Source organism: Pelecanus crispus, chromosome 2 (genome assembly GCF_030463565.1).
Source record: "Pelecanus crispus isolate bPelCri1 chromosome 2, bPelCri1.pri, whole genome shotgun sequence".
NCBI classification, from domain to species: Eukaryota; Metazoa; Chordata; class Aves; order Pelecaniformes; family Pelecanidae; genus Pelecanus; species Pelecanus crispus.
This window is the reverse complement of record NC_134644.1, coordinates 57286425-57300459: the sequence shown is the minus strand read 5'-3', so window position 1 is coordinate 57300459 and position 14035 is coordinate 57286425. Positions and strand designations below refer to the sequence as shown.

The following is a 14035-nucleotide window of genomic DNA, read 5'->3' as shown; positions in this document are numbered from 1 at the left end:
GCAGTTCTGGTGGTCCTTGCAGGTTTCTTGTGCCTTCTGCATCCCTTCTGCATACATGTCCTCTGAGAGGTACAGCCTTGCTTCTGACAGAGCCACCTTTCAAATGTGGCATTTATTCATGCTTCGTCATGCTGTGGTAGAAATAACACAGGATGATTGACAGGCCTTCCTGTCACCAGCTTTGTCCCTTATCGAAGGATTCCCTGAGGTTCCTGTTTCTCCTAAATCTCCATCTAACGTGATATCTCAGTTGCTCTATATGTTTATTTGGGCCTTTGTTCCTAAAGTTACGAAAATGTTCTCTTCATTTTGGTCTGAGGGTAACGGGTAATGGTAATTTTTGCAGTCCACGGTCAGTACCCTGTCACCACAGATGCCTTAAAGCTGTCATCACACATGGCCTAAGTGAGACTCCTATTCATTTGATTCAGTCCTCATAAATAACGACTTCATTCTCAAATGTCACTGAAAGATAATTAACTTTTCCATCTCCATCCATTTCTGATTAAATGCTAGATAATGCTGTGTTGTTTCATCAAGCTGTATGACCGTATGAGTACTAGTGGCTCAAGGGCATATGTGATTAAATACATCAGATGAAAGGCATGACAGAATGAGCGTAATGCTGGTTACTGGTGGGGAGGGCTGTTTTGGTTTTGACTTCTTGAAGTGTGAGACCATAACACTGGCTTCAGTGTGTCAGACCAGTTATCCAGTTATCTGTCATCATCAGTGGCTGTCGTGGTTTAGCCCCAGCCAGCAACTAAACACCACGCAGCCGCTCGCTCACTCCCCCTACCCCGATGGGATGGGGGAGAGAATTGGAGAAGAGTGAGAAACACTCCTGGGTTGAGATAAGAACAGTTTAAGAATTGAAATAAAGTAAAATAGTAATGATAATAATAACAATATAATAATGATAATAGTAATAATAATATACAAAGCAAGTGATGCACAGTGCAATTGCTCACCACCCGCCGACCGATACCCAGACAGTTCCCGAGTAGCGATCGCTGCTCCCCAGCCAACCCCCCCCAGTTTATATACTAAGCATGATGTCACATGGTATGGAATAGCCCTTTGGTCAGTTTGGATCAACTATTCTGGCTGTGCCCCCTCCCAGTTTCTTGTGCACCTGGCAGAGCATGGGAAGCTGAAAAGTCCTTGAGTAGCATAAGCAGTACTTAGCAACAACTAAAAACATCAGTGTGTTATCAACATGCTTCTCCTACTAAATCCAAAACACAGCACTATGCGTGCTACTAGGAAGAAAATTAACTCTATCCCAGCCGAAACCAGGACAGTGGCCAAAAGTAGAGGCCAAAGGAAGAATATAAAACAAGGCAAGCAAAGCTGATACTCTTTACATCCCCTACTCCTATAATCTCCCAGCCTCCAGCTGTTTGCAGCTCAGGGGCTTCCTCAACATAATTTCTACGTATTTAGTAATCCTCAACAGACTACTTTGCCACAAGCTTGTTCAGTCTTTCAGCACGTGTAAACTTTTCTCATTCACACTACCCGATGGCAAGGGAGGTCCCTAGCTGAACTCTGCCACATGGAGCACCACCACCTTTTCTTTATTCCACATCTGCCCCCATCAACTTCGCTGCCACCTACCTTCCTGCTTTGGAGGACCCATGGAGCAGCCAAAACCCTGTGCCTCTCATGCTGGTATAGACCCTGCTCAGATCACCTCTAGCACTCCTCTTCCAGACTGAAGAGTTCCACGTCACTCTGTCATTCCTAGCATGGGAGCTGAGGAGCTATTTTGATCATGTTTTCAGGTGACACAGAGAGCTCAGATGTCTTGTGGCATATGGAAGCCATTAGTTAACTATATTTAAACATCTGTTTACCAATAGTAACACTAGTTTGGAAAGTTTACACTCTTAGACGTTTTAATAATAGAAAGGGCTTGTTTGTTTATTTTATTGTTATTACCATCATCATAATTTTTATTATTATTATCTCCTAGTTTTGCTGTTCTTATGACTGCGCTGTTCTAGTAGACTTACTCTGGTGTACACCTTGGTCACAGTCAGGAACAGGACATTGGGCTATGTGGTCTGACTCTGTTACTGTTCTCACATAATATTATATGTGAATGTATGTGTACAAATAATTTTCTGTGGTATCATTTCTAATCTGAACGCTTTTCAAATTAGCATTCTAAAGATTACTTTACTATCTATATATTCTGTACATCAAAAGACAAACTTTTAATAAACACTGAACAACTGGCAGTAGGCAATAGTAGCCTTGTTACCAAATCCAAGATGCTTGCCTAGAATATTTATCATTAGCGATAATTAAATCTCAGCTACAGTTTCAGACTAATGTTGAGGCACACTAGTTATTTGTTCGTGTTACTTTACAAAGGGAAAGACCTGTAACCCATTGAACCAATCTATATATTTACAGTGACCTCAGAGGCCTTGGCTAATTCATTAATTGCAAACAAAAAAGGGCTCTACCATGTAATCCAGTTTTGTAAGAGCAGATCAGTGTAGCAAGATTTAGTTAGTGTTATGTAAGATGTTTCCTAAAGTTTAGAGCTAAAGACAGCATTAAATGTTAATTGATATTCATGTTCAGAATTGAAATTTAATTCAAATGCATTTATGTCTTTCTATATTGTCTTTTTACTAATGTTTGTGTCTGGGGAGAGATTCACTTATTAGAATGTATAGACATTGGGTGCCATTTATGTGGTTTTTAATTTTGGTGTTGCACTCAAAGCACTTTAAAAGGGCCTTCACAGTCAAACAGTGAACACTCAGCGCTTTTTCAAAAGGGCTGCAATTTGTTTAGCCTGAAAAGGCAAAGCTACACTACACAGAAAACAAAGGCACCATAACAAGTAAGCTCGTAAAAATAAAATTAAAAGTTACACTGAAGCTCAGTGAAGTGTTCAGACCTTCCTCTCCTCCTGGCTTGCACTGTAGCTAGAAAGTCTGTGATGTAATTTTTTTTTTCTTGGGCCTCTTAATATTTTGCTGCCCAGGGCAGCTTTTGAAAGATGAGTTTTTCAAGAGTTATGTTTCTTTTCTAACAGAATGAAGTTCCTGAAGCTAAGAAAGTGGAGTCTTTGCTAGATCTAGACTTTGACCCTTTCAAGCCAGAAGTTGTATCAACAGGAGTTACTCATTCACCCATGTCTCAGGTATTTCTTTGCCTTGAGGTAGGTGAAGTGTATAAATGCAACGTGCTGTTTGGTAGAAAAGATTTGCCTCATGTACCAATGAGCAGTGTATCTGCAGTGTCTGAAAAACTTGATCTTCCTGAGCAGCTCTTGTCAGCCATCTATCTTTCCCCTTCGGAAACTCCGTAGTTGATATACTGGAGGGAGAAGAAATTGTCAGGTGGTAAAATGAGATGTCTGCCAATGAGAATGGTTGCTGGTACCCTGGCCTTGACTTTGGCATGCTGTTATTTTCCATCTTTAGAATAACTCCTACTGCCAACATTATAATTCTCCAGTGCCTGTTTTTCTGACAATTTTTCTGAGCTGGCTTTGATTCTTCATATCTGGAAAGATGCCTCAGGGGACCTAGGTCTCGTGGAGTCAGCATGCAATTGCTTTTCTGTGATGCAGTTTCTGTACCAAGCAGGGAATATGATCTGAGTGGTTTTACTTTTTAAATGTATTTTAGACCTATCTCAAGGAAAATGAGAGGATGGAGTAGGATGTTTCCTTGCAGGATGCTGTGTTAAAGAAATTCGGCATTCTATGGTAATACTTGCATGGTAGTTTCTTGCAGCAATATGAAAAAAAGAGGAAAAGGGAAAAAAAGGCTCATATATCAAGTTGCTGATTTTCATTGACTTGCCATAGGGGACCTGCTATTTTAAGATCCAGAATTCGCTCTCACTACCCATAGTACAGTAGGGAAGTTCTCCTTGCCAGCAGAGCTGGAGCTCTGTGTTGTACACTGAGAAGGAAACAATATTAACACACTGTCAGCAAAATCTTTTGTCCCTGTGGCTATCACTAACCTGGCTTGTACTGTGAGACATGAGAGGACTAATCAGTAACTCAGGAATGCAATGCTGGGAAAGGAGTGAGAAGACAAGAAGCTTTAAGGCTGAGGTAGTCCTGGTTCTCTGCTGCTGTCTTCCTCAGTTAATTAATTTCTTATTTGGTGTCCAGTCCTAGTTATATAATGAGATCTGTAGTGATCTCTGGGTTATGCACTGTCAGATAAACAGTGTATTGTCAGCACTTTGAACATTAGCTGAAATTTCTCATTGTGGTTTGCTAGGAGGAGTGTTTAATTATAGCAGAGGCTTTGTGTATCTTGTTACTTTTCTTGCTCCCTCTAAACAGGGAAGAAAGGAAATTCCTTGACATTCAGTATGACAGAAGACTCTAGCTGTGACTTTGCCAACGCTACACTTTCAGCTTGTCTTGTAGTAACACTGATTAGAGCAGTGGGATCATTAAACCAAAGAAGTAACTTTTGTGGCAGAGCACATTTGTCCTGACATCATATTGTACAGACTGTAAAAGAGTTTATTACTTCTATGGAAAGGAGTTGGTTTAGATTCAGCTGTACCATGAAATACAGAATATAATTCAGTGTAGAAAAGTACATTGTATTTTTTCATCTGGGTGCATAGAAAGCATTCACTGAGCACCTTCAGTCTCTCCTCTCCTTTCAGCTTTCCTCCTGACATATATATATGAGAAAGGATGGTCCATAGCCATAAGAGCATGTGGATGAGTTGGAGCACCGTGTTTTTAGAAGAAGGGAAGATAGCCCTGCAGTCTGGGTCTCAGTCTCACTGGATGTGGCATGGTCATTGCTGTGGCAGCACGGACAGAATGAAGTCCCTGGTTGCAGTCTTTGAAGAGCCCTGTGCTACTTTGCAGGGATATTAAGAGAGCCTTAAGTGGTCTTTCTGTATGGGTATAGTTTTTGCCTCAGTCACGGATATTTTCCCTTCAGCAAATTGTGCTGAAGTAGTGATGTAAAGACAGGAGTAGTCATCTGTGCCGTGATGCCTCGGGAGGCCTGGCATGACTTCCTTATTGATCATTTAATTAATTACCTCACTTCACTGCTCTGCCAGGGTGATCAGATCACAGTAAGTGAGCCCCAGTCTGCCCTTCCTCACTTGCTTTTCTGTTTCTATGACTGCTTCAGAAGTGGCCTTGCTAACCATGCCTGGCCCTCGCCTCTGCTAGCTGTGGTCTGTCTCACCTTTCCCTCAGTATGTTCCTTCCCCCTCATGCTCAAAGCCTTATCAGCAATGAAAGGAAAATTAAAAAATGAAAAATGAGCAATCTCTCCTTCCATGGAAGTCTGCACCAGTTAGCGCTATAAGAAGAGACCTATCATTTTTCCTTAAAGTTTCAATGTTCAGCTAATAATGTTACAGTGGAGTAAGCAGGTACACTGCTGAATTACATCCACTGAAGAAGCAGGTACCTCGACTTAAACAAAATTAAACTGATTGAGAAATGGCTGTTGATGTTAATTTGCTGTAAATCTGAGTAGTGAGTTATTACTGTATCTTTTGTTTAAGAAAGCAGAAGTTGTTCAGAGAGCCATTCTGTGCTTGTAAAATAAGAATCAGGAAAGAAGCTAAATGCAGCAATCCTTTCTCTTAAGCAAATGTTAGATGCCACACTTAACATTTGCAAATATTTCAGGAACAGTGTTACATTGTACTTTATGAACGTCTCTAGTTTTTGTTTTTCATGGACTTCATGTGTGAATATAGTAGATATGTTTTGAAACATCACAGACAGCTTTTGAGACCAACCAGCAGAGTTGGTTTCCTCTCGTGTGCGGAGGACTGTTAATATTTGGCACGAAGTCTGCTGCTTTTCTTTCATCTGTCCATTCAGCTCTTCTGCTGAGAGGTCACTAACATTCATTACTTAACAGACTGATCGAGAAAATTAAAACTTTCATCAACTTTCTTGTTTTCTTTCCCAAAAAGTATGCAATTTTCCTTCTTGGTGTCAGAGTTACGAGAAAACCCACTTGTTCTCAGTGGATAGCTGGACCATTTTTTACCTGACTATAAACCTGACCCATGTAAGCTCTTTAAAGCTTACACTTGGCAGAGACTCCTGGTACCCGTGCAAAGTCATTCAGTCACCAGCTCAGAAGCTGGCTATTACTCAAGCACGCAGCACTATGAGTTTGCTGGAAAGCAACAACTGCTTTGAAGTGGGCAATACCACAATCCATCGCATACTGCCCATCCCATGTGACCATAAAGCGTATTATGCAGATATGTACACACACACACGTGCGCACACACACATGTGCTAATATATAAAATAAGTATGTATTATAAATATGCATATAAATAATTTATCTCTTTTTAGTTAATGCACACAGTTAGTAGCATGTTGAACATACAGTATATGAACAGTATTTTTCTAAAGCCTCTTTTTTCCACTCCTTTTTTCAGACATTGCCATGGGATCTATGGACGGTAAGACTGACATTTATCATTGCAAATTGGGATATTTCTGTGCCTCTGATTTTGTTACACTCTAAACTCAGATTTATAATGTTTTTACCAAAAGCTAAGATAAAGAATTTACAGACCGTCACAGACACTTTCAAGTATATGAAGCCACTGGGGATCTTTTAAAACACACAACAAAAAAAAAAAAAAAAATCTCTGTTGCTTGGCCTACAAATCCAAAATTATGTCAGAAGTCTAGGCTAATAAGATTCACAATCATTATAGCTAAGTGTGTGTTCCTTTATTCTCATGCCTGAATTATAGCTATTAGAGGGTAGGAATGGATGCTAGTCACCTGTTTTAATTGTCTGAAGGTGTAGTTCCTCAGGACTTTAACCCAGCGGACAACCATTTTCTCAAAATTCAGGAGGGAAGAGAGAATTTAACTTGTCTTTGTGGGCATACAGTGAACTAGAGTTATTCACAAAAGAAGCTGCTACTTTAGGAAACTGCATGCATCCTTCCTTCTTCCTCCTGGTGCCAAATCAGATACAATAATCTGCAGGAAGAAAGCAACTCATTTTTGTGAGTCTTCTCTTGACTTTATGTCATGGAGATAGCTGGGTTGACCAGACATGGAGCCTGATACGCTCGTTTTTGACCTTTTGCAGCTTTAGCCAGGAGAGAAATCTGTGGATGCTTCTCATGCATTCAGATTTGCAGCACTATTTTGTGAACACATGGTGTATGTGATGTATATTAAATGCGCATCTATTTCTATTGGGAAAGGTTAAATAAAGCCTGAAAAAACAGTCATGTGTGTTAGCTAGCCAAAATTTCAAGGCTGCCAATATCTAGACCAGCTAAAATAACCCTGAAATGTTTCAAATTTATTGCTCTAAACTTATATTAGATAGCTTTATCAATGTCTTCCTTTCACAGTTTTATTTATAGCTTGTTAATACTATATATGTATTCTGTATTATAATTATTTTCCTCCTTGCTCTAGGTTAAAAACAAAAAAAAAGAGTAGTGAGCTTCACAGCTAAATGTTTGAAATTAGGGATAGTCAACGTTTTACTGAGTTTATCTTAATAAGTTGAATGCAGACTAGTTGTTGAACTTCCTTGCAGCATGTGTATCTGTTCAAAGTGGCAGTGTAGATAGCAGGCTTTGTGACTTGATGCCTTAGTCTGTGTGGGTGTAAATGCTTCTGCATGGCACAGGGTGATAGAGAATCAGAGCTGCACGCTCAGGGCCCTCTGCACTGCCTGAGTGATGCAGCGATGCCTTAGTGTAAATACAAGTAAGCTCTTCTGCCACTTGGGTTGCTTCCTTCCTTGTTGACCGTCTCACAGAGCAACCCCTCTTGTTGTTTGAGATGTAATAGGGTACCTGTGATAAAAATGTCAGTGGCTTACAGAGGAAAGCAAGGTGTGATGAATATTCAACATACATCTAGAACTTCTTTTATAATGTAGTCCAGACAGAGTCTGGGAAGTGTGGCTTAAATGCAGGGGCCTGTGATTAGTCTTCAATAGAGTGGCAGGAGAGGACCCGCTGCTTCTTCCCCATGCCAATTTGGTAACTGCTGCTGGTTAGAGAACTGCTAATTCAAGAACTGCTGCTGTAACAAAGTACATTGTGTTCTTATTTTCTGTCTTTTATACGTATGATTTTCTTCTATACAGACAAGCAGCGAATTGGTGCAGCCGGTAAGCAAACCTCCCCCCAAAATCACAAACTCTCTAGAGACATGCTTTAATCAGTGTGGTGTAATATATAGTTTTCTGGTTTTGTCTATCGGTGCTGCTATTTTACATTGCAATCTACTGCCTCCAAATGTTGCAAACCACATAACTTTTCCTTAAATGGCTTACTTTAGTCACTTTCATTCTTTAAATTAAAATTGCTCTAGTAAAATATAAATTTTGTGTTTTCTCATCAAGTCCGCCTTTATCTTTTTCATCTTGTGTTTTTTCTTTGCTTTTCTGTCTGCTTAAAGCCTGATTCTTCAAAAAGTCTTTCCCTGTGTAACCTGGTCATGGAGGAAACCCCAAACAGTGGGTCATCAGAAGATATTAACAGATCTCAAACTAATCTAGGTTCACTCAACTGGGGCCTAGATGTTAGCACAGCCAGTGTCAACCAGGAAATTGCTGCAGGCGGTTCTTTGCTTTTCCTTGAGGCAGGGCAAACCTCAAGCAAATCCACGGGTACTCTGCCTGCTAGTGTTTGGCCTGCTGTAGGTGATGCTGCACCAGGGTCAGCTTCTGTAAATGAAAACCAGAGGACTTCACTGGAGGACCAGTTGGATGCCAAAAATGTCCCATGGGAAGAAGTGGTGACCAATCAGTCTTTAGAGAACATAAGCAGTTTTGAGACACCCATCCTGGGAACCGATAGCTTGTTGGATGAACCCCTCCCATGTGATGTGCAAAAGGCAGAGGCAGAGCAGGAGGAAGAAGAGTGGGCAGGTGTCAAACCAAGTGAAAAGGTAGAGACCAGAGCTGTTAACTACAAGGATGGAGAAGGTACAGAGGAACTGGAAGAGCAAGGTTGCGAAACCAAAGGAAACAGTTACACAGAACTTCATAAGGGTTTAGCAAAACCAGATCTTGAAATTTTAGTCAGCACAGACATAGAAAATGTATGTGAATTGGAAGATAATGATGGGGATGCTGGGAGAGCTAGTGGTGCTAACCTAGAAGACCCTAGGGAAGAAGAATTCAAAGGGGTCAATGTCACTGAGGAGGCAGATGGAGAAATACCATTGTTGAGCACAGGGCTGGAAGGTGGGGACAAAATAGTAGTGGACAACTGTAAAACTATAGAAAAGTCTGGCACTGAACCTGAAAGAGTCTTTGGTATCTGGGATCAGGACCATGAAAGGACATGTGAGGATGGCTTAGACCAAACTGACAGTGGTACTGGAGAGAGTACATCCATTAAGTGTATAAACATGGTGGCACATGTTGACCTAGAGGTAACTGACGACACAGAAAAGGACCCTACAAATACTGGAAATGTTTTGTGTGATGCTGAATTACTCAGTGCAGAAGAGTCTGGTAAAGGAACCGAAGACAATAGCATCAGCCTCCTCCCAAATGGTAGTGCTGCTGCAGAAGGTCAAGCTGCTGCAGAAAAAGAGTGGGCATTGCTGCCCGAGACAGCTGATGTTGCTAGCACAAGCTGCAGTAATCCTTGCCTAGATAAGGCAGAAGACCAAGTGACAGGTAGGGCGGCAGCAGCAGTCACTGAAGAGCATCCTAGTAGCAGTGGTGTTCCTGAAGCCTTGGAAACAGACCCCTGGCTGGCAAACTGGGATCCAACAGTTACTAATGATTCCTGGGGGTTTTCTAATCAGTCAGATAGCCAAGCCAATGGACTGGATAATTGGCCCTTTTTCCCCAGGCAGCAAGACTCAGAGGAAGGTAACATGGAAAATGTTTGGTTAGGCATTAGTGATAAATGGTCTACACAAGACCTGGGAGGGCCTGATAACAGCTGGGGAGAACTAGGTGCGAGCACAAGCAATAAAAGTCAGGAGGCACCAGTAAAACAAGGCTGGCCTGGGGAGCAGGCAGGCATTAGCAATCCTGGACCGAGCAAGGAGATAGCTAGACCCTTGGCTCTGTTTCAAATGGGAAATTCCAGAAATGCTAGCACCGAGAGTTCAACTAGTCCTAAAGACAATGAGACCAACAACTCAGATTTATCTGAAGATGAAATTGCTAACCGGAGATATGGATTGTTGTACCAGGAAAATGAGGCTGATAAAGAAGAGGTACCTACCCCAGTGTGTAGCCTAGTCTAGACAAAGAGTTCTGTAGGCCACGCGTAACCTTGTTGTTTAAAACCAATCCATTTGTGTGTTTCCCACTGCCCCTCCTAAGCCTGTGCTATTCTTTTTTTGAAGAATTGCCATGCAACTGTTCATAATGTGGTGCCCTTCAGCCATGTAATGAAGCAGGCTGACAAAAATGCATTTCAAAATGGTGAATGAAGCTTTGAACTGTGAAGGCACGTGTCTCACAGGTTTTGTGTTTTATACATACAGCTTTCAATGGACCGAGTCTCTTTTTTTATTATTTTATAAAAATACTTAAGTTACTCTGCTTTCTTGTTTTGGTTTTGTTGTTTTCTTTAAGCCTGTGACACCTGTTATCAAATAGCACTGTTGTCAAATTTCTTGCTGCCTTACCCTTTTTTTTTTTTTTTTTTTTAATGTCTGGCCTACATTTTTATTTTGCAAATAAAAATGTTTTTACTCGTGTTCTGATTCAGTATACAAATGATAATTTGTTCTGATCTTCACTTCTACTTAGGCATCCAGCACAGCATTTAATGGATTTGCACAGGTAAGAAATAAACATGTTCTGAGATTTTTTTTTTTTTTCTGTGCTGTTCGGAAGGGATTAGGACTGGCTGTACAATTTCAGGAAATCTGTTCTACAGACAAGCTGCACAACAATGTCATATTGACTCAAATCCAAACCTTGTCTGTTCTCAGAAATTATTCCTAGATGTTACTAGAATGATGCTAATAGTCTTGCTACTCTTGGCCTGACTCAATTTAATAGCAAAAATCCGACTACCTTAGTGGGACTGATTTTTTCCTCCTAAAAGTATTGGTTTAGCTTTTTTTTGTGCTCTTTTGTGGATTTTTCTCACAATCTCCAAATCCTGTAAAGCGTGCTTTCCTCAGTTTCCAATATTTTCCATGACTCCGTGTGTGTATATGTAAAATGTTTTATTTGTTTCTGCATCTTTATTTTCATTTAAGATATATTTTAATGTGAAAGTTAAACCTAAATTATTTGTTTGCTGCTGTGCTGATGGTGAGGGTCTATGTTAGGCATCGCAGAGATACAGCACATGAAGATACCATGTTTATGCTTTCAAATTCCAGGGCTGTGAAAAGATCCGAAGTTTCAGGTGGATAACCTGGGGCCTCATTTATCTCCAGCATCCTTGTAGAGACTGGCTCATCCACAACACACCCTGTACACCATTTTTTAAAAGCACCCAAAGGGCTGAGCTTATAAAAGGATGGAAATGAGTCTTCCAGTACTTAACCATTCTGCTACAGGATGTTTAAATTAGTAAAGGATCCAGAAGGAAGGGGCAAAGCACAAGTCTACCACCTCTCATAATTAAGGCAAAATGTTTTCCCTGAGGAAATCAAAATTTGATGTCCCCACTGCAGTAGGAAAAGGATTTGGCCCATCAATATTTTGCAGATTAATTGGTTCTGAATGAGTAAGATGTTGGAAAACATCTCTATTTTTGTACCTTCTTAAAGCAGGTAAAATTTTGTATCTGTAATTACTGTAGTTACTATTCAAATAAAAGCCCAGAATCAAGAGGATGTGAAAATAGCTTAGAGCTAGGGTACTCCCTAAGCATGGGCACATGTAGTCCACAGAAAAGATTCTGAGTTTCACAGCTTAGAAGTGCATTGTGCCTGAAACAAAGTCCTTGCAATTCGCATGTATTTAATGAAGGGTTTTTCACTGCCTTTAATAGCATTGCACGGTTTAGAAGCATAGTATATATAATTGAAAAAAGTTTTTTTAATAGTGCTTAACTGATAATTATTATTGATACCTATTTAGATTATCTATTTGTCATCTTATTCTATGTGCATTTACTTATGACTTTACCTGAATAAACCATTAAAAAAATCAGGTCTTCTATAGACACCTGCAAACATCCCATCTCAAATATTTCTGCATCATTGTTTTTCATTTCTATATCTAGGATACCTCTGCATTTACAGTGCAATCAAATGAGAATGTGACAGAGCCTTTGGTAAGTGGTGGCTTTTGCTTCCTTTTTAAATGCTTTGTAAAAAATGGCACCATTTTTCCTTTGTACAAAGATATTTTTTCCTTTTTTGTGTTTTCCGTCCTCTAAATCACAAAACCTTAACCTGGAAGAGTTGGTGGGTGATGTCATTGTAGTTGTAAATCTTTACTCACTGAAACCGTCTTTCACAAGGATAGCACAGAGAAAAAGAAAAGAAAACCAGGATATTCTAAGATGTGTTTACTTTTCAAAGGTGTAGTCAGTTTGTTCATTTATTGCATTTAAAACATGACAAGAATGAGTACTATGGTCCAGTGTACAGTAAGCAGGTGATAATACATGACGCCTATTTAAATATCTCCAGTGTTGTTGTAGTTTTGTCCACTCTCCACGTATTAATAGTAGACACAGTCTACTTCTAAGGGGTGGAGAATCTTTTTGGAAGTATTCATACTTGGGCAGTTTCTTAGTTTCTCGTACAGTTGTTGGTTAGCCTGGAGTAAGGATGTGGAATAGCAGCATTGCTGGGTGAGTGTTATAGCTACTTAATAGCAGCAGACTGGTACTCAGTATTATTTAATGTGACTTTTGTATAATGCCTCTGGTGGTGCTTGTGTTCATAATGGTTACTGAACACAGTGAGAGTATTTTTACTTGTAGCTGAAATGTGGTAACTGGTCTGAAGACTGCTTGTCCACAAGTGACTTGAAGCACATTAATGCAATCTGCATTATAATGTTACCTGTGATTTTAAGGCTGAAAGTTTCTTCCAGCATTAAATCTCAGGAAACTCATTAGTCATCTTACCTGGGATCAATCTACTTTGTGTTTCTCATTTCAGTCCTATTTCTTCTTTGTGAAATTCCCTAGAGCTGGCATTAATACACCACAGAGAAAGATTTCTGCACAGCATGGTATAATATAATGAATGTTTGTTTATGCTATGCCAAATCCTGAAGGTCTTGCTTATGCAGACTTCTCTGTACTTCATTAAAAATCAGTCTGCTTAAGGAATATGTGAGAAAAAAAGTGAGAGGCTATGGCTTTTTTCCTGAAAAATATTATAGAGGGGAAGATTTTAGTATCTTTAAGAATTTCATGGAAGCTGTCTCTTCATCACAAGAGACCTTCTAGCCAGCTGCCTGTTATCAACTGCAAAGCAGCTAAATAGCTTTTGAGCTTCGTATTATGCTGAGCAATTTGTTCATGGCAAATTAATCTACTGGGGTTATTTTATCTGGTTGAGTCAGCCATCTTTATAAATGGAATATGCTGAGCACAGCTTGCAGCCCTCCCCTTGTATGCCTGTGTATTTGCAAAGTGATATCTCCATTGGAGATCGCACTTTTGCTGTGAGCTATTTTGCCACAGCACTCAGCGTGTTGCAGGGCTGGTGATATTTGCTAGATCCTCTTGCTAAAAAACAAGCTTAGGCCAGAATTTAAAAGGGTGGAAATCCCAATAGTGGGTTGACAAATGGGTGCCTTGTAGGTGATTGAGAGCTCAAGAGGGAATGCATTTCAATAAGAAACCAGGGATGTTTTTCACAGTGGCAGAATTCAAGCAGTCAGTGGTTGCCCTTGTGCATATAAAAAGTGAGTCTCTGCTAATTGTTTCTTATCTTCACTGGAGAAGGGACTATATTGTCTGGGAACAGACAGAACTAGGGAGTAGGACATAATTTAAAAACCTCATATTTGAAGCCCAGGATTGGTATATGCAAGTGCCAATTTCAACTCCTGGCCTTGCCATCAGTTTCTGGAGCATTTCTGAACAGAGTGCCTTCCCCCCA

General features: G+C 40.2%; 1 protein-coding gene across 1 annotated transcript in view; it reads left to right on the top strand.

The window, feature by feature from the left end:
• AMPH (amphiphysin) overlaps positions 1-14035 on the top strand; it is a 123009-nt gene that overhangs the window by 91596 nt on the left and 17378 nt on the right. Inside the window, exons 12-16 of the mRNA XM_075705120.1 lie at positions 3059-3166; positions 6433-6456; positions 8124-8147; positions 10761-10793; positions 12196-12246. Of these exons, the coding sequence (XP_075561235.1) occupies positions 3059-3166; positions 6433-6456; positions 8124-8147; positions 10761-10793; positions 12196-12246 (240 nt within the window). The remainder of the gene's footprint in view (positions 1-3058; positions 3167-6432; positions 6457-8123; positions 8148-10760; positions 10794-12195; positions 12247-14035) is intronic.